The sequence below is a fragment of the Canis lupus genome, chromosome 2, assembly GCF_011100685.1.
Source record: "Canis lupus familiaris isolate Mischka breed German Shepherd chromosome 2, alternate assembly UU_Cfam_GSD_1.0, whole genome shotgun sequence".
NCBI lineage: Eukaryota > Metazoa > Chordata > Mammalia > Carnivora > Canidae > Canis > Canis lupus.
The window spans coordinates 7,758,914-7,786,622 of NC_049223.1; the positions used below are offsets into that span (position 1 = coordinate 7,758,914).

The following is a 27,709-nucleotide window of genomic DNA, read 5'->3' on the forward strand; positions in this document are numbered from 1 at the left end:
GCAGGGACATGAAGCTTCCATGACTTCTTTGGGTGTATCACCCTCCCAGCCTGTAGTTATATGCACCACCCATAAGCTCTCTGAATGCAGTCATTTGGATTTTTAACAGAGATCTCCTAGTGTAGGATTGAATAAGTCATTAGGCATTAACTCAATCTCCAGTCTCTTTCCCTTCCCAGGGGTGAGAGGATGGAGCTGAGAGTTCTAAGCTTCTAACGCAGGCTTGGTCTTTCTGGTGACCAGCCTTCATCCAGAAGCTATCTAGGGTCTCCCCAAGAGTGGCCTTACTAGAACAAAAAATGTTCCTATCATTCTTGCCAGAAGTTCTAGGAGCTTTGTGCCAGGAACCAGGGACAGGACCAAATGTCTTCCTATGATACGATGCCTAAACCGAATCATCTAATACTGTATATAATATAGTTCTCCATTTACTTAGCTCTTTTTTAATATTTTAAAATAAAATTTTACAATTAACATATTTTTAAATTTTATTCATTCATTCATTCATGAGAGACAGAGAGAGAGAAGCAGGCTCCATGCAGGGAGCCCGACGTGGGGCTTGATCCCGGAACTCAAGGATTATACCCTAGGCCGAAGGCAGTGCTAAACCACTGAGCCACCCTGGCTGCCCTTACAATTATATTCAAAAAGAACTTTAATAGCTTTGATTAGGGATGGACAGGAAAATGTTCACCTTTAGCCCAGAAGGCTGACCTATAGCCTGCATATTTTCGATAAGGATCAAATACACACTGGTTGCTACATTCTTCAAGGGTCTCATGACAGCCTGTAAATCTCACTGAGAGTTAATACCAAACTAAGTGATAAGCACCAAAGAAATCTTGAAAAAATAGTTTTACAAGTAGAAATTCAAGAAGACATCTATGATCTACTACTCTCTACATGTCCCTCTGCCCTGAGCACTAAGAATATAACCACCAGCTTCATACAGCAGAAGTGCAGCTCTTTCTGCCCACGGGTCCTTACTAAGTTGCACCATACAACATCTCAAGAATTCTTTTTTGACCCTCGTGCTCCACAAACCTGCTACATTTTTTTTCAAGTTTTATTTATTTAAGTAATCTCCATACCCAATGTGGAGCTCGAACTCACCACCCCGAGATCAAGTCACATGCTCCCCTGACTGAGTCAGCCAGGCACCTGGCCTTGCAACATTTTTATTACATTAATTTCTGAATACTTTTCTTGAAGACATAGTAAATATCTTTTCAAAATCACATTTCTGACTGTTTATTCCTGGGGTGTAGAAATGCAGTTGATGAGTATATATTGATTTTGTAACCAGCTATCTTATTAAATTCTTAAGCTTATTTTAGTAATTTATAGTCTTCAGGACTTCCTATATAAATGGTTATATTAATTGAGAATAATTATATATTTGTTACTATATTATCCCATTTCTTCATTCATTCATTTATTTTTCCTTACTGCACTGGTGGTGCCTCCAGTACAATGTTAAATAAAAGTGATGCTAGCAAGCATCCTTATTTTATATCTAATCTTAAAGAGAATGAATATAATGTTTCAACATTACACATAATACTTGCTATATTACCAGGCTATTTTAAAGAGACTATTAAAAAAATCATGAATGTATTTCAGTTTTATAAAATGTGGGTTTTATGCATCTACTAGGAGATACATAAGTGTATTCCCCTTAATGATATTTCCCTTAATCTATTAATGTAGGTGAAAAGAATTAATTTTTTAAGTGTTAAATCAACCTTACTTTCTTTGTGTAAGTCCAACTTGGTCATCATATGTCTTTTTAAAAAAGGATTGTTGTTAAATTTAGTGCATTAATATTTTTCTTAAGATATTGTAAATCTATGTCTGTTGGTAAGGGAACCTACACTTTTCTCTTTAAACTGTCCTTGGTGGGTTTGGTATCAGGCTTAATTAAATGAATTGAGGGTATTATCCTCATTTTGTTCCCTAGGAGCATTTATATAAGATTGGAAATATTTCTTCCTTAAATATTTAGACCTACTGGAAAAGCCTGCTGGGCCTAGAGGGATTGGTTGACTAGTTGACATCTTTTGGATTCCTCATTCAATGTCCTTAATGGTTTTAAGACTATTTGTTTTCCTATTGCCTTTGAGTGTGATAATAATGAGATCTTTGTCTAGGGCCTTGTCTATTTGATTTAACCTCAAAAATATTTTAAAATAAAGGCTTAATAACATATATCGAGGCACCTGGGTGGCTCGGTGGTGCAGCGTCTGCCTTCGGTCCAGGCCGTGATCCCAATAGAGTCCCACATCAGGCTCCCCGCCAGAGGTCTTTAAAAAAAAAAAAGTATGAAGTTAAAAAAAAAAAAAAATCTTAAAAAAGAAAAAAGATTTGAAGTTCGATGGGTAGCAGGAGCGGAGCGCTGCCTGCCGGCGGGGACAAACTCATCACAAGGAACAGTAAAAGGGTTCCATGTAGGAAACGGATATGGTTTCCTCAACAGGAATGACAGCAAGGAAGATGTATTTGCACACCAGACTGCCATAAAGAAGAATCACCCCAGGAAGTGCCTTCGCAGTGGGGGGCTGGAGGGACCGTGGAGTTCGATGCTGCTGAAGGAGAAAGGGGTGCGGGGGCAGCAAATGTGACAGGCCCTGGTGGGGCTCCAGCGCGAGGCAGTAGAGGGGCAGCGGACCGTAACCCTTACAGACGCCACCCGCGTCGCAGGGTCCTCCACCAATTACCCGCAGAATTACCGCAATGGTGAGAGTGGGGCCAAGGACGAGGGATCGGAGGGTGCCGGCGAAGGCCCCCAGTTCCTGCCTGCGGAGACCCTCCGTGCAGGGAGAGGTCACGGCCGGTGCCGACAACCGGGGTGCAGAACGCGGCAGACCACTGAGCCGGCGGGTGCGTCGAGCTTAGAGGCCTCGATTCCCTGGGGGGCCCCTCGCCGGAGACAGCCTGGAGAGGAGGGCGAGGAGGGAGGTGCGGAAATCCAGGCGCTGGGGCCTCAAGGTCGCGACCGCCGGGCTCCAAGGACGCAGGACGCCGGAGGCCAGAGAGTCGGGGGCCGAGGCCGCTGCGCCCCGCCGCGCCGCCCCGTTAGCCACCCAGCTCGCAGCACCGAGGACGAAATCCCAGCAATAAGGAATGAACAGAAGTGGGGGCTGAAGACCGGCCCACTGACCAGATACGTAGAACTATCTGCATTATCTACGCAGCATCGGGCTTTTATTTCTACCTAAAGACGTCTCTTTTCGGTAATGACAAACGTGTTTTTTAAAAAAGCCTGGTTTTTCCCAGTACACCTTTAAAGGTTTTGAAATTGTTTCATATCTGGTCAAGTTGAGATTTTTGTTTTAATAGTTTTTTTTTTTAATTTTTATTTATTTATGATAGTTACAGAGAGAGAGAGAGGCAGAGACACAGGCAGAGGGAGAAGCAGGCTCCACGCACCGGGAGCCCGACGTAGGATTCGATCCCGGGTCTCCAGGATCGCGCCCTGGGCCAAAGGCAGGCGCTAAACCGCTGCGCCACCCAGGGATCCCTAAACCCATTTTTAAATTACTATCTTATCTATTTCTGTGAGTTTTTAAATATTATAATATTTTTGATGACTAGGAATTCTGTTTGACATTCTATGCTTGGTTATTGTTTTTTTTTGTTTTTTAAGGTTTTTGCTTTTTGCTCATAATTTTAGTCCTGTTCTTTCTTTTTTTTTTTTTTAAGATTTTATTTATTTCTTCATGAGAAACACAGGCACAGGGAGAAGCAGGCTCCCTCTGGGGAGCCTGATGCAGGACTCCCTCTTAGGACCCTGGTATCACACCCTGAGCTGAAGGCAGATGCTCAATCACAGAGCCACCCAGGTGTCCCTAGTCCTGTTATTTCTATAAACATATTTAATTATACCTGATTTATAGTCTGTGTTTCACTATTTCCACCTTTGAGGGTCTGATAGTGCTGTCACAGGAGTATGTCATTTACTTTTGAGTTTTATGATTTCCGACTGTGAACTCATATTTCTTTTTTCTTTTTTTTTTAAAGATTTTATTTATTTTTTTCAGGACAGACACAGAGAGACAGAGAGGCAGAGACACAGGTAGAGGGAGAAGCAGGCTCCATGCAGGGACTCAATGTGGGACTGGATCCTGGGTCTCCAGGACCACGCCCTGGGCTGAAGGCAGCACTAAATCACTGAGCCACCAGGCTGCCCTGAACTCATATTTCTGTGGGAATTCCTTGAGGGAGGCCTAGAATAGAAATCAGTTTCTACAAGAGATTTGTTTGCTTCTGTGAGATTCCTGGGTCTGTGACCACTTTAATCTGACTTTTGGCTCAAGGCATTTTAGAGCATCCAGATGTATGACTTTGAGTCGCAAACTGTGTAGGTCATCTTTCATCTTGTGCTCATAAAACTCAGAAAAGAATCCCCACCCCCCCTCTGTACTCAGAGCCAAGATTCCAGACAGAAGGCAGCTTCACTTTCAGTGGGATAGGAGAGGGTGCACAGTTCAAGGTAGTTCTGGTTTGTTTTTACACTGAAGGAGTCGCCCTCTGGTGTCTCAACCTTAATGAGATCTATTATGTAGAATTACAATCACCACTTTGAAGAGGACCCAAGTGATGTCTCTTCTCTGTGTCCCACAAAGAGGTGTAAATCAAAGTTCACAGATACCTGGGTTGGCAATGCCCTGGAGTGAAAGCCATCTCCAGCATTCTGTACACTTCCCTGGATTTCTGCATTTCACTTCATTTTAGCCTAAGTATTCCTTACTTTGTCAGCTTATGGATGCATTTCGCCTACCTTATTCCAGAATTTTTGTTGTTTACAGTGGAAGAAATAAGTCAGAATCCCACAGTTCTTTTGAACATGACTTCCGAATTTTTTGCATTTTTGACAGTTTCTGGGACTCAGCCATACTTCTAGTGGGTATCAAATGCTCAAAAACTATGGCAGAATGGGGCACCTGGCTGGCTCAGTTGGAAGAACAAGCGTGACTCTTGATCTTGGGGTAGTGGGTTCGAGCCCCACATTAGGTGTAGAGATTTCCAAAGGAAAAAAAGTCAAAAAAATAAGCAGAATAAGTGACTTCGCTCTTTATATAAACTTCTTGTACTTCTAAAAGTAGAAAGTCCTGAATTGACTAAATGCTTTCTATTCTTCAGTTTTTCAAAAACATGTGCTAGTTAAATATACTTAAGCATCAGTGTATGAGTTGTTGTTGGTTTATCTAATTAAAAAAATTGTTTTAATGACATAAAAGTGATTATTTGAATCTTCCCTTTGGTTTGTTGTCATTGCTTTGATCCATGACCTCCTGCAGCCTGCCTAATCCTGGCCACCCAGTTTGCTGAGGCTTGGTCATGAGAAAAACAGAAGAGTGTTGAAAAAAAAAACACCACCAAAGTAAACACTTGGGTTAAGAGGGAACTTTGGTTAAGGATAAATGACTCTGCTGCCCTCTGGAGGCCAGTTAAGGATACAGGTACAAGTCCCTTTTCAGCTATGGAGCAAGTTTTTAAATCTATTTAACTTTTGAAACAGTCTCCTGCATGATATGTTAGTACCTCGTTTGCAGACAAAAGAAAGGTATTTCTAAAACTTACACCTTATTTAATTATTTTTGGTTTGGGATATGTATGAATTCAGATTCAGAGAAGAAACTAGGTATTTCAAACACAGAGGGGTTTAATAAAGGGATTTAGGAGCTTATAAAACCCTTGGAAAAGTCAAGGACATTTTCACTATTTTTTGAATTAACAAGCAGTTTTTCCATTGTTTTTTTATTCCTCCAGGTAAACCTTGAAATAATTTTGCTTACTTCCATTCCAAAAATGCCCCTCTTGGTATTTTTATTGAAACTGAACTGATTGGAAAATTATTCATGAATTTCAAAAGAAATTTGTATCATTTATAATATTCAGTCTTCTTATTCAAGAATACCTCTCTCGATTCATTTATGTCTTTTATTGTGTGTTTCAATGAAGTTTTATAACTTTATTTATGCAGGCTATCTGTCTTTCTCATACAACTAAGTTATTGCTAAGTACTTTATGTCCTTAGAATATGGCATCTTGGGGTGCCTGGGTCACTCAGTTGGTTAAGTGGCTGCCAACAGGTCCAGGTCATGATCCCAGGATCGTGGGATTGAGTCCCTCATAGGACTCAGTGGAGAGTCTGCTTCTCCTTCTCCCTCTGCTCCTCCCCAAGCTGTACACACATTCTCTCTCAAATAAATAAATAAATCTTAAAAAATGAATATGGAATCTTTTTTGTCATATCTTAAGAGTGGTTTGATTGGAATCATGGAATCCTTTGATTTTTTTTGAAGCTTTTAAAAAAGATTTTATTTCTTTATTCATGAGAGACACAGATAGAGAGGCAGAAACATAGGCAGAGGGAGAAGCAAGCTCCCCATGGGGAACCTGATGCAGGACTTCATCCCGGGACCCTGGGATCATGCCCTGAGCAAAAGGCAGACACCAAACACTAAGCTACCCAGGTGTCCCTTTATAAAGCTTTTTTTTTTTTTTTTTAATTTTTATTTATTCATGATAGTCACACACAGAGAGAGAGAGAGGCAGAGACATAGGCAGAGGGAGAAGCAGGCTCCATGCACCGGGAGCCTGACGTGGGATTCAATCCCGGGTCTCCAGGATCGTGCCCTGGGCCAGAGGCAGGCGGTAAACCGCTGCGCCACCCAGGGATCCCTATAAAGCTTTTTATTTAGGTAATGTCTATACCCAATGTGGGGCTCGAACTCATGGCCCGGAGATCCAGAGTCACATGCTCTTCTGACTGAAACAGCCAGGGGTCCCAATCAGCTGTATTGAGGTATAATTGACATAACGTAAGATTCACTCATTTAAAGTGTTCAGTTCACTGGGTTAGAGTATATTTACAGAGTTGTGCAGCCATCATCATAAACTTATTTATTTATTTATTATTTATTTATTTATGGTTTGATTTATTTATGAGAGACACAGAGAGAGGCAGAGACATAGGCAGAGGGAGAAGCAGCCTCCCTCACAGGGAGCTTGATGTGGGACTCGATCCCCAAACTGGGATCACACCCTGAACCAAAGGCAGATGCTCAACTGCTGAGCCACCCAGGCGTCCCATCATAATCTAATTTTAAAACATTTTCATCACCCCCAAGAGAAAGCTTGTACCCATTGGCAGTCACTCCCACTACTCGCTTCCCCTTTTATCTTCCCTGCTCCAAACCCCTGGCAACTATTCATCTACTTTTTGTTGCTACTGATTGATCTATTCTGAACATTTCATATAAATGAGAGTACAATATGTGCTATTTTGTGATTGATTTCTTCCGCTTCACCAAAATATTTTGATGTGAAACCATTGATTTTATGAAAACTGTATACAACCACTTTGTTCACAAATTTACAAATGTGGAATTATCAGATCTCTCTTTTTTTAATTGAAGTATACCTGGTATATAATATTAGTTTCAAGTGTGCAACATAATGATTCAATATTTGTGTATATTGTGAAATGATTGCCTCAATACCCTCATACTGCTCTTCTCAAAAGACAAACTAGTCTTACTCTCCTTCCATCCAGCTGCTCCATCAAGGGATGGACTCAATAAATTATTCCAAACAAAAAGCCATTATTATGCTTATTTATGAGTTACTGATGGACTCCTATCAAATGAAGAAGGTGAACTAAATCCTAAGGCTGGTTTCCTCTATGACCCGACTACAGTGTTGCCTGGATTAATCAGGTCCCTTTCCAGAGACCCACATGGGATAGTTCCTGTTTCCCATCCCTGAGTAGGGAGGGACTAGTTGTTTCATTGTCTTGTCAAGTGGAAGAATTGAGTGCATACTGTAAGGAGACAAAGAGGTTGGGGACGCACAGTCCTTTGGCATGAATGCATCAAGAAAGCCCAGAACCAGCCTCACACTCCATATGATGAATGTAGCTCCCAGCAAAGAAGGAGTCCTGTGACTTTTGTGAAGCTGAAGAGTCTGAATCAGCCTAAGACATGCTTCTTTGCAGAGAAGCATCAAGGTGCAATTCAAATGAAGGCTGACAGGCTGGTGGAGCTGATTCTCCAGACTCTTTGGCATGGAAGATCATTTAATTTTGCTTTCCAGTTTGGAATATGCTCACTTCCTGTGCCTTACTGCATGAACTTGGATGCTTTCTTAGATGATGGTCTCCCAAGTCTTTTAAAGAGAACTTTAGAAACTATGAAGCTCTATTCTTCTCCTCTATACAGGATGTTGAGGATTTTCTTATATATGGGGAAATTTGTGACTAGCCCAGAACTTTGCAAAGCAGACCCCATGAATATGTACAGAATGAATGCTGGTGTGTTCTTGCAGTGCTCTTCATGTAGAAGAGATTCTTTGGGTTACATAGTAAGGAGGAGAATATTTCCCATTCAAAATATTAGGCACAGTCACACACACACACCACACTCCTGAATGCTTGAAATATAACCATTGGAATTTCATTTCCTCAAATCAAAGCACCACCCTCACCTTTACCAACACAGGGCTAAGGAATGAAGTCATTACCTTCTTAGTGGATGTTCTTTTTTCTGTGAGAAAAATCTGGGGTAGATTGGAGGAGAGGAGAGGTATGGAAACATATTTAAGTTGAGAAAAGTATATGGGGCTGTAGAGAATGCCCATGTTCTGCATAGACCTGCTCTACTGAAACCTAATGTAGCCTGGGACTGTGGTTATTCTTTTATCTTAGGTGGTGATGGGCATTAGTTACAGGAACATAAGTGAAAATGCTTGGTGATACTTCCTCATTTTCTCTAGGCCAATCATTAGTGATAATGAAAGCAGTTGTCACGTATTGAAAAATCTATTATGGCCCAGGCACTGTGCAAAATGCTTCATGTGCAGCATAATTATTTATTATATTTCTATAGAAAGACAAGACTGGAATTAAATTCAGGTGAATTACAGAAAAATGCAAATTTTTTTATCTTCAGTTTTTATTTCATTGACTTTATTTTTGGTTCAGCTGTAATTGACATTCAGAAGGAAAGGTGAATGGCGATGAATTCCTCTTCCACGTGTTCTCACATTGTTGGAGAAAACACTGATATTCATGCTTTCTCCCCTTTGGTTAAGCCCCTGACTCCTTAACCAGTCCTCATAGGAAGAGAGTTTCCAGACTCCTCAGTATCCTGCTCACCTTAAATGCTTTGTAGTTTCTTAGCACCCTCGTAACATGTGGGATAAATACGTAATCAGAACCCCCAGGGGTATTGCCCCAGTGACTCTGAGAAAACTCAAACTCCAACACAAAGGAGAGTCAGCACTCCTTGTTCTAGTGACAGGCTAGGAAAGGCAAGAGGAGGCTACCTGAAGCAGACCTCCGGCTCCATATTTTTTTTATATTTGTGTTCCATAAAATATAAATGATGCTATTTAATTAATTTATTTTAATATTTATTTTAAAGTATTAGAATTCACAGATCTTTTTTCAGTTTTATTGAGATATAAATGACATACAGCTCTCCATGAGTTTAAGGTGTGCAGCAGAGTAACCTGACTTACATATATGGCAAAATGATTATCATGATAAGTTTCATGATAAGTTTAACTTACATCTCCTCATAGAGTTAGAAATTTTTTTTCCTTGTGATGAAAACTTTTAAAATCTATTCTCTTAGCAACTTTCAAACATACCATACGGTAGTGTTAACTAGATTCATCATGTTGCAGACAAACTGAAAGTTTGTGCGTTTTGACCATCTTCTTCTACTCCCACTCATAGACATTTTTAAAGTAGTGAAATAAATGTATTCTACATTTCAAGTACAAATGTTATGAGCATAAATGAAACAACAAATAAAAACAAAAACACATAGAACATGAACATTAAACTCATAGTTCTAATATAAACTACTAGCAGGTAAAGTAAGTGTAGCTCAAAAAGTAAATTCACTACATAAGATAGAAGAAAATGTAATCAAAGTCTTAGGAAAAAAACAAAAAACACATGATATTTAAAAAAAGGTGTCAGTTGTTTTGTCATTAAAGCTGGAGACAAAGAAAAAAAAAAGCTGGAGACAATTTCTGTGCCAAGTCTTTTACCTTCTCAGAAATCCCTTTCTGATTGTCATCAACTGGAAGAATGAAAAATTGCTGTGAGTTAACTTCCAGTGTTTCCCTATCACATAATTACATTGCTCTTTGATGACTTTGAGGAGATCATTGCAAATAGCTCGTTGTCTATTTTGCAGGACCGCAACCCCTTCATGGATAGCAAGTAGTAGTGTTTGTTCCAAGAAAAGTATTTTGGGTTTGTCTTCTTCTTTACATTGTCAAATGTAGATGAAGATTTGATGCAGAATTACCCAAATTCATTACAAGGCTGTTAATAATGCATTTGTTAAAATAATAATATACTAACATTGTTCTTAAAAGTCTTTGAACTAGGAAAGTATTTAGTCTCCCAGTAGAAGCCTTGCATTGTTGACTGTCATTTTTGTACATTCCTGAAGGTGAGAGAAATATTGAAGAACCATATCTAATGAGGGCACTAATTTTAGATCCCAAATTTTAATGCAGCAAATACTATCCCGGTGTTAAGTGATATTTTTTTTTTTTGGCATTAAGTGATTTTTATTTCAGATTTTTAAGTCCTAGTAATAGTATTATGTGGTAAAATACCAACATTTTGGTATTTGGAGGGGAATAAGTTTTCTGGACTCTGATTTAGGAAACCAAGACGGGCCACTGCCAAGGGCAGGATATACTCCTTGGATTGTGAGGAACACCCTCCCCGGAGCACTCAATGGCCTGAATGAGGCTCTATGTTGAGGAGAGGGTGGGAAAGAAAACTGCCTAGATGAAATAGGAAAAAAAATGAACATGCAGATTACAAAATAAGTCACTGCAGACTCACCATGACACCAACCGCAAGACCTATCTTCCCTCTTATCTCCACACTGCTCCCCTCCTCCCCCAGGTCTCCTGGTCTCATGTGTTGGCAGCACAGCCTAGCTAGTCTCCGGGCTGGGAAGCCAGCAGTCACTCCTTGGGCTGGACACCACAATCTAGCCTCCGGGTGTTCACGCTGTGTGTGATCACCCTCCTTATCTCCCTGAGAGTGGGCAGGATGTGGGTCTTCTAACTCGTAGATTATAGCAAAGGTGCCCAGATGATTATATTTCCTAAGAGTGTAGCTCCTGTCATGCAGAGTCTCTCCTTTGGTGGCTTGGAGAAAGCAAGAGGCCATGTGGGGGAGCCCCAACATTTGGAAGTAAAGAACAGCAGGCAGTCTCTGGCCTACACTCAGCAAGAATCAGATGCAAGGACCCGAATCCTTCCAGCAGCTTGAGTGAACATGAAAGCAGATCCTTTCCCAGTTGAGCCTCCACCAAAACCAGTCCCAGACAACACTTGGATTGCAGCCTGGAGCCTCCAAGCAGAGGGCCCACCTAAGCCATGCCTCAACTCCTGACCCACAGAAACTGTGAGATAAGACGTGTGTTTTAAGCCACTAAGTCTGTAGTAAAACTGTAGGTTGGTGACAAAGCATAAATAAAAAATTCACTCTAGTTTTCAGTCAATCAACTCCTGCCAGTTTTTTACATTCTAAATCCATCCCTGGTGTCTTGCCACAGAACTAGGTCAGGCAGTCAGCATTGCTTGCCTGGCCTGTGGCTGTTACCTCTTATCCATCTGGTCTCTGAAAGTCTTTCTCTGCCTGGTCAAATGAGTGGTCTTTCAAAACATAAACCCCTTCACATCTTTCCCCCTTTTGAAACCTTTCAGCATCTTCTTTGTAACTGTAGGATGATGTCTAAGCCCTTACCATGGCCCAGAAGGCCCTTATTTTCTCCAGTCTTATCTCCCACTTCTTGGTGAAAGTGTTACCCTCCAGCAATACTGAGCTACTTGCATTCACCTGCCTTCCTCTCCACACCTCAAGTTATTAGTCACCTCCCTGGAATGTTCTTATAATGTCCCTTCTTGCTAGAATGCTCTTTCTCTCCTGGATCATTGACACACTGAATTGCATCACAATTACCCACTTGTGGATTGGTTTGTACTGTAGAATCTTTGTTCCTGTGGGCCAGGGACTAAGCTATATTTGTCTTTGTACTCTGGTCCTAGCAGAGAGTCTGACACATCAGATAGTCAATAAAAGTTTGCTGAACATTCTGGTTTCTAGGCCAGAATATACCCAAAAAAGATGCCAAGAACTTGACCTATGCCATGGTACCCAGAATGGACATGAGTTCTTAGTAAGGATGTCCTAGAACATGGCAGTGCATGATGTTGAAGGCTTGAACTGTCTGTCCTTTCACTCAATTGTTGAGTCATCCATGCATCATCTGATTTTTGTAGCAGAGACAAAAGCAGTCCTTGTACTTATATTGTTCATAATCTAGTGGCCATGAGGGATATAAAAGAAAAGGAAAGGAAAAAGAAAAGAAAGAATTCAGCAATTACAATCCATAATCAAGATTTGCACATGGGGCACCTTGATGGCTCAGTGGTTGAGCGTCCGCCTTTCCCTCAGGTCGTGATCTCAGGATCCTGGGATCATGTCCCACATCGGGCTCCTGCTTCTCCCTCTTCCTATGTCTCTGCCTCTCTCTCTGCATATCTCTCATGAATAAATAAATAAAATCTTAAAAAAAAAGGATTTGCACCCAATAGGTGTCCAACTCTTCTGTGGGGATTGGGGAAGTAGTTAAGATTTTCAGGATGAGGTGATTCCTAAGCTAAGCCTTGAAGGATGGTGAATATTTGGCAAGCTTAGGGGAGATGAGAGGGCTCAAGGACATGGCCCATTTCATGGAACAGAAGCATTAAAGTGTAGGGCAGTCAGGGAGCTGCAGGTAGTTTGGTAAGGCTGGAGGACAAGAGGACTGGAGAGAGTGCTGAGAGACAATGCAGGGAAGTGAGCCTAAGGAATTAATACTTTGTGTTGAAGACATCAAAGAATCATTATGGAATCCTAAGCAGTTTTTGTGACATGCTTAGATTTGCCACCTTGAAAGATAAATATTATTGCAGCATTTATGATGCTTGATAAATAATACTGCTCTTCCCCACCCAGGTTCTGGACAAATTGAAAAATAAAGTCAGAGAGCCAGCAGATGGAGATCATCTGCTTTACTAAGAAAGCAGGCTCCCCAGTGCTAACTCTCAAAACTTGGCAGACTTTACTCCCATCAGAGGCAGGACGGGGCTGGGTGGGTCTCTTCCTGCCAGGACAGAGCATATGCTCCTGCAGGGCTTGCCCCAGTGAGAAAGATAGTAGGAGGGGGATGGCCAAATAATGTGACCAAGTTTCTTCTTCCAGGGTCAGAATGGAGGGTATCACTTCATATGGGAGGAGACAACATTTCCTGGATTTTTCTTTTCCTTTCTTCTCTTTTTAACACATTGAACTTAATCATTTAGCCTATGATCAATCAGCTGTGTATCTGAACCTTGGGGAGAGAAGAAAGCCTTGTTCCCACCTTCATGATGTAGCCCCCAAATATCAAGCACTGTTCTCTGAGGATCATGAGATTGCTGGTACCCTGGGAGATTTGGCATCTGGTTGGAAGAGTGCATTATTTCCATTTAAGGGCAAGGTCACCTTGTATCTGATACTGAGAATTCATTTTCTTTTTTTTTTTTTTAAAGATTTTATTTATTTATTCATGAGAGACAGAGAGAGAGGCAGAGACACAGGCAGAGGGAGAAGCAGGCTCCATGCAGGGAGCCCGATGTGGGACTCGATCCTGGGTCTCCAGGATCACGCCCGGAGCTGACGACGGCGCTAAACCGCTGAGCCACCCGGGCTGCCCTGAGAATTCATTTTCTAGTCTGTTTCTCACCCTAGATTATATCCAGCTGTGTTGTTCAATACTCTTGGTCAAGAAGTTTTGCCCATGAGACCAAATGACATCATAAAATTATTCTAATAATAAAAATCCAAGAGTTATGCCAAAGATTTGAATATCAACTACTTCTCAAATGCTAAAGGAAAAATTAAAATACAAATATTCACTCTTCTTGCAAGACCAAAGGAATTAAAGTCCAAAAAAATAAAATTTTCTGGCCATTGTGAATTAAAAGACCAAAGGCATGCTTCTGCCTTTTCCATCCCATTGCCTGCATCAGAGGCAAGCTCTTGGTGGCACAATGTGGCCAGGAGATGGGTGACATGAAGGGATGTGGGTGACATGAAGCAAACCCATCAGTGCATCACGCATCTGGAGCCAGCTTTCCCACTGCGAGAGAAGGGGTTATGCTATGGAAAGGAGATGGCTGTAATAAATGCCATGGTAAAAAAAAAAAAAAATAAATAAATGCCATGGTATTAGGTTGGAATTGGAGGTGTTGGTGTGAATTTATGGTCTTCAGATGTAGATATTATATTAGTCAGGATTCTCCAGAGAAATAGAACCAGTGTGTATAGAGAGCAAGAGAAAAAAAAAAGAGAGAGATTGATTATAAGGAATTGGCTCACACAATTGTCAGGGCTGGAAAGCAAGGTAGGCCAGCAGGCCAGAGATCCAGGGAAGAGTTGATGTTACAGCTCAAGTCCAAAAACAGTCTTTCTCCAAAGACCTTCAACGATTGGATGAGGCCCATCCACGTTATGGAGGGTAATCTGCTTTACTCAGTCCACAGATTTTAATGTTAATCCCACCTAAAAAAAATACTTTTGCAGCAACATCTGGACTGGAGGATGTTGAGCAAATTTCTGGGTATGAGAAAAGAAATCCAGTTTCAGCCCGTCTCCTCTATCCACAGGATGCCAAGTCCAAGGGAGGCCACAGATGGGGAGGACAGGGAAACTTGATGGGGTAAAAGCAGGCTAGAGTGAGATTTGGGGTGTTTTATTTATAAATTTATGGCTTCCGCTTTCTTCCTATCTTTCTTTCCTTTATCCAGTTTTGTTGTTGTTATTTAAGAGTTAAAAAACAAAACCAAAAATGCTGTGGCACCTTCCTGAGAGTTTTTCTAAGAGGTAAGAAACATGAGATGGTAGACCAGATCTGAGAGGCGGTGAAGAAAAATAAAAGTGCTTCTTGCTTATCTCCTCATGAGTCCAGCTCATTCAATAAACATTGGTCAAACATCAGAAGCATTCCTGGAGATGAAGAGAAATGAATCCAATGTGTTTGGGCCTTAAAATTATTTTATGAAATGTCAGAAATAAAAAATGTTTTGTTCTTCCAAAGAACCAAAATGTTTGGTTCTTCCATGACCCTCCCTGCCCTGAAGTACAGAGGGACAGAGCCCATCCTAAAGGCAGGCTCGCTGGAGCCCTGCTGAGTTGTACAGCATCTCAGCCCAGTTCCTGGAGGGATTTTAAATGAGCATCCAGGGTGGTTTGTGTCATGTTACAGAGGAGACGACCTGGCCAGCTGATCAGAAGCATCTTTATTTTGGAGTTTTTAAAAAGTTCAATAGGGGTGTCCAGGTGGCTCAGTTGGTTAAGTGTCCAACTCTTGGTCTCGGCTCAAGTCATGATCTCAGAGTCATGAGATTGAGTCTGGAGTCAGGCTCTGTGCTCAGTGAGGAGTCTACTTGAGATTCTCTTGCTCTCTCCTTCTGCTCCTCCCCCGCCCTCCCTCCCTCTCTCTCTCTTAAAAAAATAAATTCTTAAAAAAGTAAAATAAATCCATCGTCTTCAGAACACAAAAATTAGTGAGCAGATAAACAAACAAATGAAATGACCCAAGAGGAGTGTTGAAAAGATATAGAAAGAATAGCAGTGGAGGGCAGGTGGGCAGGTGGGGTGCTAAGGCTTCCCAGAGCAAGTGGCATCTGGGTTTGAATGACAAAACAGAACAAAAATAAAATGTTAGAGTGTAATACTTATAGGGAGCTGATGTGTTGTAGACGCTGTTCAAAATGGTTTCTGTGCATTATCTTATTTGATTCTCACAGCAGTTTAGGTATTATTATTAATCCCATTTTACAGATAATAAAAGTGAGGCACAGGGCACTAAGTGACACAGCTGGTATGCCAATGCAGGGTATCCTGTTCTGTGCAATCAACCTTGTTCTTTACAACCACTCAATTTAAAAAGCTGAGGGTGGTGCCTTAGTTGGTGAAGCATCTGACTCTTGGTTTTGGCTCAGGTCATGATCTCAGGGTCGTGGGATCCAGCCCTGCATTGGGCTCCGTGCTCAGCATGCATGGAGTCTCCTTGGAATTCTCTCTCCCTCTCCCTTATTCTCTCTCCCTGCTGGTGCCCTATCCTTCTAAAATAAATAAATCAAATTTTTAAATAAATAAGCATAACAAGCTGGTATTGCCATATGGATTGCTCTACTTTACTGCACTTTAATGCACACTTTACTGCATTCTCAGATGCTGATTTTACGTTAGTGTTGCATAGACCCTGTCAGTATTCTGTTCCTAGCTTGACTCTCAATTCTACCCAGGTATAGCATTCTCACCAGCCGGTGTTCATCATATATTATGGAGCAATTTTAGTTTGAAAACCTAATTCTAAATACAATACTAAGTGTCTTAGCAGATGTGATTAGGTTTTGCTGTAGTTCCTATATGGGCATGTGCTCACATATATTAGCAGCAAACACATCAACACAAATAATTCTATAATTCTCAAAGAATTCAAAATGGACAGTATGGTTTTATACAGCAGGGTTGAGAATGAGAGTTTTACACGCTGGAAGTGAGTAAGTAACAGCATTCGTTTTGTAAGCATTTCTTCCCTGTTTGGTTCTGTGACACGGATCTTCAGAGTCCTGCCTATAAATGGAGAAGCACCTAAATGCTTAAAACAAGATGTCTAGAAACAGTGCTTTTGTACTAGCAAATGGAAATAGTAAAACTAATCAATAAAACTGATTACTAAATAGATCAATGGAAGTTCTAAAATTATTTTGAGTTCTCAGTAAAAGGGCATATAATTAGAATTGGATATTTTCAAAATGCAAAGCATAATATCTAATATCATATAAAAAATTCACTTTGGGGATTAAAACATGCTGATTCAGAGGCACCTGGCTGGCTGGGTGAGTAAAGCATGTGACTCTTGATCTCAGGGTTGTGAGTTCCAGCTCCCTGTCAGAGGTAGAGTCTACTTAAAAAAAAAAAAAAAAAGAGGTAAAACATGCTGACTAAAATAAAAATAAAATACTGTGTTCATATATAGTCATAGTAAGACTCAGAAAATATACAGTGATTCAGGGAATGTAGTAAGACAGACATCCTTATCCTCAAGTTAGAATGTAAACTGCACAATCTTTTTGAAAAGAAATTTATAGGGATCCCTGGGTGGCGCAGCGGTTTAGCGCCTGCCTCTGGCCCAGGGCGCGATCCTGGAAACCCGGGATCGAATCCCACGTCAGGCTCCCGGTGCATGGAGCCTGCTTCTCCCTCTGCCTATGTCTCTGCCTCTCTCTCTCTCTGTGTGTGACTATCATGAATAATAAAAAAAAAAAAAAAAATTAAAAAAAAAAAAAAAAAGAAAAGAAATTTATAAAATGAAATCAAGACCATTAAAATATTTGTATGCTCTGGCCAGGAATTCTACTTCTAGGGATCTAGGCCAAGAAAAAAAGATCAGAAATGTGGTCAGTGGTGTTTGTATAAAGATACAGTATAATGAAAACCTGAAAATATATATGTTATAATGATTATATAAATAATGGCATTTCTCTAGATCAGAATGTGATGTAACCATCAGTAATTACATTTATGTAAAATGTTAATGACATGGGACGTGCTCATAATATAAGGTCAAATGAATTAATTTTTTTTTTTTTTGAGAGAAAGAGCAAGTAAGGAAAGGACAGAGGGAGAAGGAAAGAGAATCTAGGCAGTCTCCACTCCCAGTGTAGAGCCCAATGCAGGCAGGGCTCAATCTCACCACTCTGAGATCACGACTTGAGTTGAAATCAGGAGTCAGACACTTAACCAACTGAGCCAAATTAATTAAATGTCAAATGAATTAAAATAGGGGCACCGCCATATATGATATATGGCATCAACTAATATACAAATTCATTTCCAACCAATTTGAGAATATATTTTTTCATTTGATTTCTATTTGATTAGTGTTATCAAAAAACAGCGTATTCGATTTTTTTAAGCAAGAACATAGCCATTTTTTCATGCAGAGAAATGAATGATATGTTAGAATTATATGATTTTAGAATGGTTCTGCAGATAGACTCTTAGGATTGCTATCTTATGCCTAATGGTTCATTATCCACAGCTTTGCATAGAAAAAAAATCTTATTTTAATGCATATTCATCTGCTTTGGTCTTAGATTCCTAATTTTTCAAATGAAACATAGTCTTTCTGGATTAATGGCCTGCAAAGCTTTTCTGTGGAAAAAAGGAACAAAGTAATACTTTTCTCCTATCTCTATACCAAACCACTGGGGGAATGAGTTGCACCATTGAAGCTTACTTCTCTTTTTACATATTCAAATTTTCGCTATCTTCCTTTCCGGGAAGATTGAAGTAGGGCATTCACAACCATGATGTGAATTTACAATTAAGGTTTACTATGATTACTTGCGTGGCTGAAGCAGTTAAAATACCACATTATGCTTTGTGTTTTATAGGATAATAATGTGCTATAGTCTACGGCACTTTAGCATATCATTCAATATAAACATAGTTATTTACTGAGAATTGTGTGCAAGTTACAAAAATAAAATAACTTATAAGGCAATAGCTTAAATAAAACATGAGCTAGTTTCTGATGGTCCTCACTTAGTGTCTGATTTTTAATGCTGCTCCTCCCTCTAGCAATTCTTTGAGGTGGAAGAAGAGACTTTTGTGCAAGAATCAGCTACGATCAAAATGAGTATTTTGTTAAAAAAACTGAAGGAGAGAGAAGAGATTATTAAGGAATTAAGAGAAGAACTAGACCGATATGAAGAGTCTAGACTTCAAAGACTTGTGAGTTTCGAAGCAATGAATAATTAATCTTAATATATGTAGATAAAGTTATAACTTTCTAGAAGTTTGGGTTAAGAATAAAGGAACTACAAGTAGTCTATCTTGGGCATCTCTCCACAACACCAGCCAGTCCAACCCTTTTCTGCTCAATGGCACATTCCAGAAAACCCATAATAGTTATAAATAGGAGCAATATAATTGTTCTCAACTTTTATTTATAACAGAAATAAAAGAACCTATCTCCCACTGCAAAAATTTTCCTATTCTAGAAGAACACATAGACGTTTGTTTTAATTTTGAAGACTCGACCCTGTTTTGCTGTTTAGACAGTTTGAAAGACACAAAGCAATCTCTCCAAGTCAGAGGCTTCCATGAAGCACCATGGAATAGAAGGACCTTTAGGGAAAATTCTTGGAGGGTTTTCCCTCAGTTCTCTTTGTTTCAGGGAAAGCCAGAAGCTGGTTTATGACTTGGGCAAAGTACTGGTGGGAACAGAAATGAAAGGAGTGAGCAAGAAGAGGCTAACCTGTCAAAGAGGAGAGGCCAGAGGAATAATAGTCTTTTGAGTATCAATTGGCAGGCACTCCATACCTTGTCTTCTCATCTAGCTCAGTTTACAGAGGAGGAGGCAGATATGGGTGGTTAACTCAGCCCAGGCACACAGCTAGTAAATGGTGAAGATAGCATTCAGCTGGACCTCAGTTCAGCTGAATCTGAAGCCCACAAAAGAAGTGGAGCTCTATGCTCTATGTGAGATGTCAAGGTTGTGATTTTCAAAACTAACTAACTGATACGTATATATAGAACAGACTACATTGGGATGCTTGGGTGGCTCAGCAGTTGAGCGTCTGCCTTTTGCTCCGGGTGTGATCTTGGAGTCCTGGGATCAAGTCCCACATTGGGCTTCCCCACGGGGAGCCTGCTTCTCCCTCTGCCTATGTCTCTGCCTCTCTCTCTCTCTCTCTCTCTGTGTCTCTCATGAATCAATTAATCAATAAAATTTTAAAATAAATAAAACAGACTATATTATTATATTATATTATAATGCATGAATATATTAATACACATGTTAATATTATATTATAATGTAAGAATGCATTAATACACATGTAAATATTATAATGTATGAATACATTAATACATATGCAAATATTGACACATGCATAGATATGCACAGAAAAGCTGTGAAAAGTTATACATCCAAATGTTAACACGAGGAAGAAACACTTCTGCTTTGCTGGTGCCTTTAAGTGCAATCTATAGTTTACCAAAGTCCCACATTAATATTCTTACTTAAAACTTCCAACTATAGAGGAGATAAGGAATTGCACTTGCATCATCCTGCAGGATTTTGTTTACTGATTGGTGAAGAAGTGTTTGCTTTGTATAATCTATAAGAATTCCTTAGGGCCTAAAAAAATAAAACCACCTGAGTATTTCCTAAGTCATGTAGTCTGAAGTGTTTGTAGCATAGATGTAATAAAATTGAATATTAATTCTTTTTACATGTTCTGATTGCTTTGGAGGAGGCACATCTAGTTTTTGTACTCACTTTACCTTAACCTTTTCCTGGGTCTAAATCTAGTCTTATTTTTTTCGGAGACAATTTAGTAGAAAAGACTAAAAAAACTAATAGGTTTGGCCCTCCTTCCATCCTGACATCCCCCAGGTGTCAGAACAGTTAACAGGCTAAGAACACTTAGAGATGTAAACATTACAAGATAGACCTCATATGGTAGTGTAAGGTGCTCAATTACCAAATCCGGATGGTCTCAACAAGTCCTGAGGTTTGTTCAGAGCATTCCATGGAAAGTCAAGTAGATGATCATAAGGACTCGTGTATTTCCTCATAATGATAATCTAGGATTTATATACTTACCTTTCTTCAAAGAACTCAGAGCAATTCGCAGTCAATACAACAGGCATCCTTCTCACAACCTGTCCCCAGGGAGACCACGTCACAATTTCTATAAGCACCCTAAAATTTGACAGAGGTGAAATACTCCTGATTAACTAGAAGTATACATTTCTCCCCACTCCTTAGGGCCCCAATACAACGTCTGGTGCTGGTCTCCCACCTTGATGGAGGGCAGTGTAGAGCAGCTGGGCCTGGTGTGCATTTCAGAAACATAGACATGAATGCCACAAAACCAGTCATGAGTTATATAAAACAAACCTATGGAGAATATTTTCCTTCTCAATCCTCTAAGAAGATTTCCTAAAACTCCCTGCCACTGAATGAAGTTCTGGAAGAGAGCTTTTTAAATTTGAAATTTCATCTTAGACAACTGCTCCCTCTGGTGGTATAGAAAAGCTTGCCATATCCAGCGTCTGAGCTTAGATTTGGAAAACAGAATCTGGAGGACCAATTGGAAAATTTCAAAGTGGCAGTGGAGATAAACTTGAGACAACTTGAAATAAGCAAGCTGAATAAGTAATAGGGAATCACTCTTGTTCATTCTTACTGTCAAATTACATAAAGAGTTTATAGTTCATAAGCAGTCATAATATCTCGAATTGCTTTTGAGAAAAATTTGACAAGAATGTGATCACAAAGGAAAACTTTAATAAACAGCTAGCCCAAGTCATATTTATAACAAAATGGAAATCAGGAAAGGGGGCTCTTGGAGTTACAGAAGCCTCGTCTCTCCAGGATTGACGTCGAATATTCCTCTGAGCAACGTCATTCAAGGACTGAGCATCTTTTCCAGCTTCGTTCTGCAGGAAACCATTGAGACTTAACTGCATGCCACTGTAGTTATCAGGACGTCGTGCTGTCCCCTGATAAATCCCCCTGAAGACTGATTGCTACGGGACCTGTCAGAGCGCGTGCACATGTATGTGGGTGTATGCTCGCACACATGCATGTGTTTTTAACTGCAGTGGGAGTTGTCGTTTTGAAAAGACTTCATTTTTTTCTTACCCTAACAAAATGAGCTGTGCAACTGTCACCCCCCACTCCCCACCCCCAGAAGTGAACATGACTGCTTGTTGCTGACAGCTCTGAAACAGAGCTGTCATTCAAAAGTGGCAGCTCTGCAGGGCTGCTCTGCCCCAGTGTGCCACTTTCCTGGCTGTCACTCACTGGGAAAGCACCTGCTCTTCTCCATGACTATCATGCAACATGGGCATGCATCAGAACCCCACTGCACGCCCCCCACCCCCAGCATCAAATTGAGATGTCCGAGTACTGTACGGGAAGCCTGCAGAATTGAGACGCCAATATTGCAGAAGGGAGACTGCTGAGAGGCACATGCAGGTCTCTAAATAGTACTCCTCAGACTTTATTGTGCATATGGATCCCCCCCAGCTTTTGTTAAGATCCGGATTCTGACAGGAGGCCTGGGCTGGGGCCCGTGATTTTGTCTTTCCCATAAGCTCCTGGGTGATGCTGAGGCTCCTGGTCTGGGGACCACACTTTGAGTAGTGAGGTTCTACAGTACACCAGTCTTCAAAAATGATGCTTTCAAGATCTGTTTAGGATTCTACCGGAGAAAGCGTCTCTGCACACCTTGCAAATGTTCACCAGAGAAACAGTACACGAGCCACCCCATGACGTCCTCGTTTTCACAACATGATAGAAACACTTGACACTGGCGAGTTCCTTTATAAACTTAAAATCCCAGATTGATCGTGGATCACACACAACCTGTCCGCGACTACAATGCGGCTTTAAATAGCCACATCTAGCAAACCACCTTTTAATGATCTCTGTCCTTCTTAACCTCGGTTTTATTAACACAGTTTATTTTAAAGAAGCCTCATGGTTTACATAAGCCAAAACTCGTAGTGTGGGCAGATGGTAGGAGGAACACCACCACAAAACCTGCCACTCAGAGTGTAACAGATGACCGTGGCAGCCCAGAACTATCCCTTTGTTCATTTTGCTAATGAGTGTCCTCATTGCTGTGGGAGTCTGAATAGTTAATTACGTGCAGTTCCTGCAGCTGACAGATGGTGGGGACAGAGGTAAAGATTAACTCACAAGAACAGGGGCTGTGGATGGGTAGGAAGAAGAGAAACCCTCCAGTCCAATGTGCTTTCCTTGTTTCTTGATTGTATACAAGAGTTTTAGGAAATGCACTGAAGGTATTAGCTGTTACCACTTACACATTTTACACTTGGTGTGATTAATTCAAATAGTTCTTGTTTAGTAGATGATAACGAGTGCTCATGTTATCCACTGTGAGTTTTCATGTTCTGCTAGTTACAAAATGTGTGCTTAAGCCTTTGGAGACAAATGTTTGTTTGTTTGCTTGCTTGCTTGCTTGCTTGTTGGCCTGTTGGCTTGTTTGTTTAAAAATCCCTTTTTAGTCTATAAGTACATTCTGTGATGATTCCAAATGGAGCCATGGTGAGACTAGAAGTTAATGCCTGGGATTCTTCCTTTATTAAAACAGTGTTGTTTATTAACTCTTATCAACTCATTAGTTAAGAATGAGTTGGACTCAAATAATTTAAATGAAATGGTGGCTCACAATCATGAAGATTTGTATTGGGTTTAGTGCAAAACTTAAGACTATTTTAAAAATTCCCTCTGATATAACTGACTTCATTAGTATGTGGCTTCTTGTTGAAAGTACTGGGTTTATTAAATGCACTGCCAAAATTGTAGCCACTTATTTTTCTTTTGAGCCCTTATGGTCACAGAGTAAAACATTTTAATAATTTGCTTTTGGATATATCTAAAGTTAAATAAAAACATGACTCGAAAAGGAACCCAGTATATTGGGAAGAAAGATTTTGTTTTTGAGGGAAGATTTCATTCTTGTGTATTAGCCATCATGACATTGCTGCAGAAGGAATATGTTATCATTCACCTGAAGATTAAAATTCAAAAGTATTTCTGTTATCCATATGAATTTTGGAGCAAGGCATATAGAACCTTCTGTCTCTTTTAGCATAATAATATGATGACTCGTAAGCCTACTTCTTAATATTTTGAGATTGCATAATCATTTAATATTTTACCCTCATGAAGTAAAAAGTTCTTCCCCAGCTTCGCCCAGTCCATTACATCTTAATTTTTTTTTAGTGTGTGGCAGTAAAATCTAGACAGCCATAAGTGAGTATATTCAGATGTTTTTCAAAAGCTTTGAAACAGACAAGAAGAAGAAGAAGAAAGGAAGAGTAGCTGTCCCAATAAGCTTCTATTGCGTAAGAAAAAGCCTCTCCCATAATGGACATGGCAAGATTTAAACAAAAGACGCACATAATAAAAATGTAAATGAGTTTGCTTTACTAAAACTATAACTTTAAAGTCTTTTGTTGTAAGTTATCCTGAAACCTTCTTACAAGGTAATCGCTGTTTGCATAGAGATTTAAACCGAAGTCTTCAATAGCATTAAACGCCTGCACAGTCCCCAGTGTGACAGGCATGCAAAGCCATGTTAATGTTCAGAATATGAATTGCCTCTGGGTGGCTCCTCCACCAAGCAGAAAACCAACTGTGTGGATATCCGTGTGCCTGATGGACTCCATGCGGCTCCCAGCCTGAAAACGTCACCGTTTTGACATGTGATGTGCTCCTCATGACACTGGCAGCACTGACACTGGGAAATGCCACAAAGGCAACAAGCCCCCCCTCCTTAGCCATGCACTTTGCCACCCCCTGGCGCTGCCCGTCCTGGTCTCCCCGGCCTGCCTAGTTACAGGCGGACAGCACTTCAGACACACACAGAGGGAAGTGTGGGTGGAGGGGCCCCAGCTGCCTCCCCGACACAGCCTCCATAATGAATTGACCTGAATGATGAGGGCACACAAACAGTATGATATGCATTATTCCTGTCAATAAAATGTCCCCATGTGCTGTGGTCTTTGTACAGAATGTACTGCAGCCTTTCTTCCAGCAAGCTCTATTTAATCTCCTTCCTTTTTACTATTCATATTATAAGTGTGTAATAGAATTCAGAAAATTATATGATAGCCCTTCTGTATCTGTATTGTCTTGTGTTGCATATTTAAATCCTTGGCTCTCTGCTTAGAAAGACGGAATTCCCCATCTTTCAGGACGCTTTTGCCAGAGAGAGGACCCTGGAGAGGGAAAATTTGGAGTACAAAGTAGCAAACGAGAGACTGCTTCAAATCATTTCAGAACTGGAAGAAGCAATCCGACTCAACCTAAAGGAAAATTCAGTATTAGGTAACATTTTACAGTCATCTTTGAGAAAAACCTATGCATCGGGCGCTTCATAAAATCCTTAGCGGTGTTTGTCTTTACCAAAGATACGTTTTTTGCTTGGTTATGTACATTTATAAGATCAGCTTGCTAGCCAACTTTGACTTTCATTTAAGACAGCATTCCTTGCCTGGGAAAGAGAGTTTATTTGTGGTTATATTCTTGAGCCCATGCCATTCTAACTCAAGCTGGTGTTTTCCCCCCCAAGACAAGCATTGACCTTTGAAAAATGTGCTAAGCAGTGCTCCATTTCACTTAGAAATGTTATAAACAGATAGAAACTTTTGCTGACTTCCTGTTGCATGTGCTGGTTTGATTATCTAAAATTTATAACCTTTAAACACTTAAGCACACATATCGGGGACTGCTTTGTGGAGAGTTAGCCCTTCAGAAAAATATGCCACTACTTACTACCACGGAATTATCTTCAATTTTGGATATAATCCTATAATATACATTTTCATGTGTATACTTTATAACCCTTCCCAGTTTTACATACCATATAAATGGTAAAAGTCACACTGAAATCACCAAAGTAAAAAAAAGAAAAGAAAAGAAATCACCAAAGTTAGAGTGCTCTAAAGCATCTTTTCACTTACTGTTGTTATCTTTATATTTCTGAGAATTATATAATGTTCCCCTTAACCTGCATTTATGAAAAGCAATGAACAAATGATTAAAAAAAACTTATAGCAAAATATCAATAAAATCAGATATATTACAGTCTCTCTTGAATATAAATTATACCATGCCAGTGTAGTTTCATTTCCCTCCTAGAGTGGTGTAATAATGCTTTTTCCAGTTTTCGTAGCTCTTACTGAGTCATCAAGTGCCACCTGCTAAAGCACTTTGTATCCGCTGTAACTAACAGCAAAAATGTCCATTGCTAGTATTGATGAAAAGCTTTCAGCCCTCAGCCACACTTGGATCTTGAACTTAGTTCTTAATCCCTATCTGACCAGCCGTCTGAACAGCAGGAAGAAGGCTGTGAATGTCAAGGGCAGTTGTGAAGGTCACAGTCCTGCTAGGACTTGCGTCCACCATGCCTGCCAGCAGTGTACAGCCTGCCCTGAAGCAGGGAGTTTGAATACAGGGCCGTAAGCTTGTAATTTCATGGTTGGCCTCTCTCTCCTTTTGTTTACAGAAGATGAAATTATAAATCTGAAAGAGACGGCAGAAAAGAATCATAAAACCATTCAAAAGGTACTGTAACTTTATACATTGACGAATGACTCTTTTACACTGAAATATCAGCAGAACTGATGGAATAACGGTGGGTCCCGATCGTCTTGGGGTGTAGGGGAAAGTCCATTTCCATATTTAATCTCTCCCGCGATTTGGGTAGGCTCTTTGACAGTAAATAAGGATTTCATTCCTGAAAATGAATTAATGTACAGATACTTCTTTTACTTGCGATAACTGAGTGTCTGCCTCGTTGACCGTAAGGAACTGAAGTTCGATGGCACAGGAGGTCCGGAGATGTGCTTGTGGAAAAATCCTGTTATTAAGAATGAACATTCTTTTTTTCAGCCCACATGTAGCTTCATGTTCATTTTTCTGTTTGCGCACGAGCTGGGCTACGTTATGTGGGAAATCTCTACTTAGGACAGGAATTCTTTTCGTATCAGCAAGGCCAAGATCACGTAGTGCATCTGGGCCAGTGGGACCACAGCACTTATGCCCCCCACACAGGTCGGGCACCCCTGCTTCGGGCTTCCTTAGCTCCCTTTACTGTACCATCATAGCCATCAACATATTTTCAGTGATAATCAATCTTCCCTGCTGTACTGCAAGCCTCACGAGAGCAGAGACGCTATCATCTCTGTTTCTGGTATATTCCCAGCACTGAGCACAGAGCCTGGCACACTGACCAATGCTCTTTGAGTGATTCATAGAATGAGAATGTGTTTAGAGTTCCTGAGATTTACAGGTGAAAATGTGTATTTGCATCTCTGAATTATTCCAAATAAACATAAATACTTTCCACTAACTGAATCGAGTGTCAGTTTTAAAATTAAAAAAAATGCTTTTAAGGTTTTTTTTTAAATTTATTCATGAGAGACACAGAGAGACAGGCAGAGACATAGGCACAGGGAGAAGCAGGCTCCCTGTGGAGAGCCCGATGTGGGACTCGATCATGACCTGAGCCAAAGGCAGACGTTCAACCACTGAGCCACCCAGGTGCCCCTTAAAATGAAAAGTAATTTAAAAACTGGGTAACAGTCAGTTTTAATTAAACATGCCATCCCTCAGTCACACAAGCCCCGTTTCCAGAGCCCAACCGACAGCCACCTGTGCGTCATTTGAGGTCCAAATTTCAGCCCCATTTTACAGTTCAGAGTATTCTTAGGTTTTCGGTAAAATTAACTCTTAAGAACTAATTTTTAGAGAATTGGTTACATAAAGGGTCAGAGTTGGGAGACGTTTTCTCTGATAAGCAAAATCATCATGGATTTGCAGAGCAAGTTCATATTCTTGTGCTTCATTCTATTTGCAGTGGTGACAGCACAAGTCCCATCCTTACAGAGAAAACCAGAGTCTGTGGACATTATCTGTTTCACCTTCTTGGCATCAATGTCTAGGTTGAAAATGAAGTCGCAGCTTCCTAGTCTCAACCTCTAAGGAATTATCACAGTTTAAGTGTTTCTAAAACT

The 27,709-nt window shown here is 40.4% G+C and overlaps 1 protein-coding gene across 1 annotated transcript in view; it reads left to right on the plus strand.

Moving 5' to 3' along the window:
- The window catches only part of C2H10orf67 (chromosome 2 C10orf67 homolog), a 189,797-nt gene that overhangs the window by 74,475 nt on the left and 87,613 nt on the right, over positions 1–27,709 (plus strand). Inside the window, exons 6-8 of the mRNA XM_038532058.1 lie at positions 18,725–18,877; positions 24,887–25,019; positions 26,200–26,258. Coding sequence (XP_038387986.1) covers positions 18,725–18,877; positions 24,887–25,019; positions 26,200–26,258 — 345 coding nt within the window. The remainder of the gene's footprint in view (positions 1–18,724; positions 18,878–24,886; positions 25,020–26,199; positions 26,259–27,709) is intronic.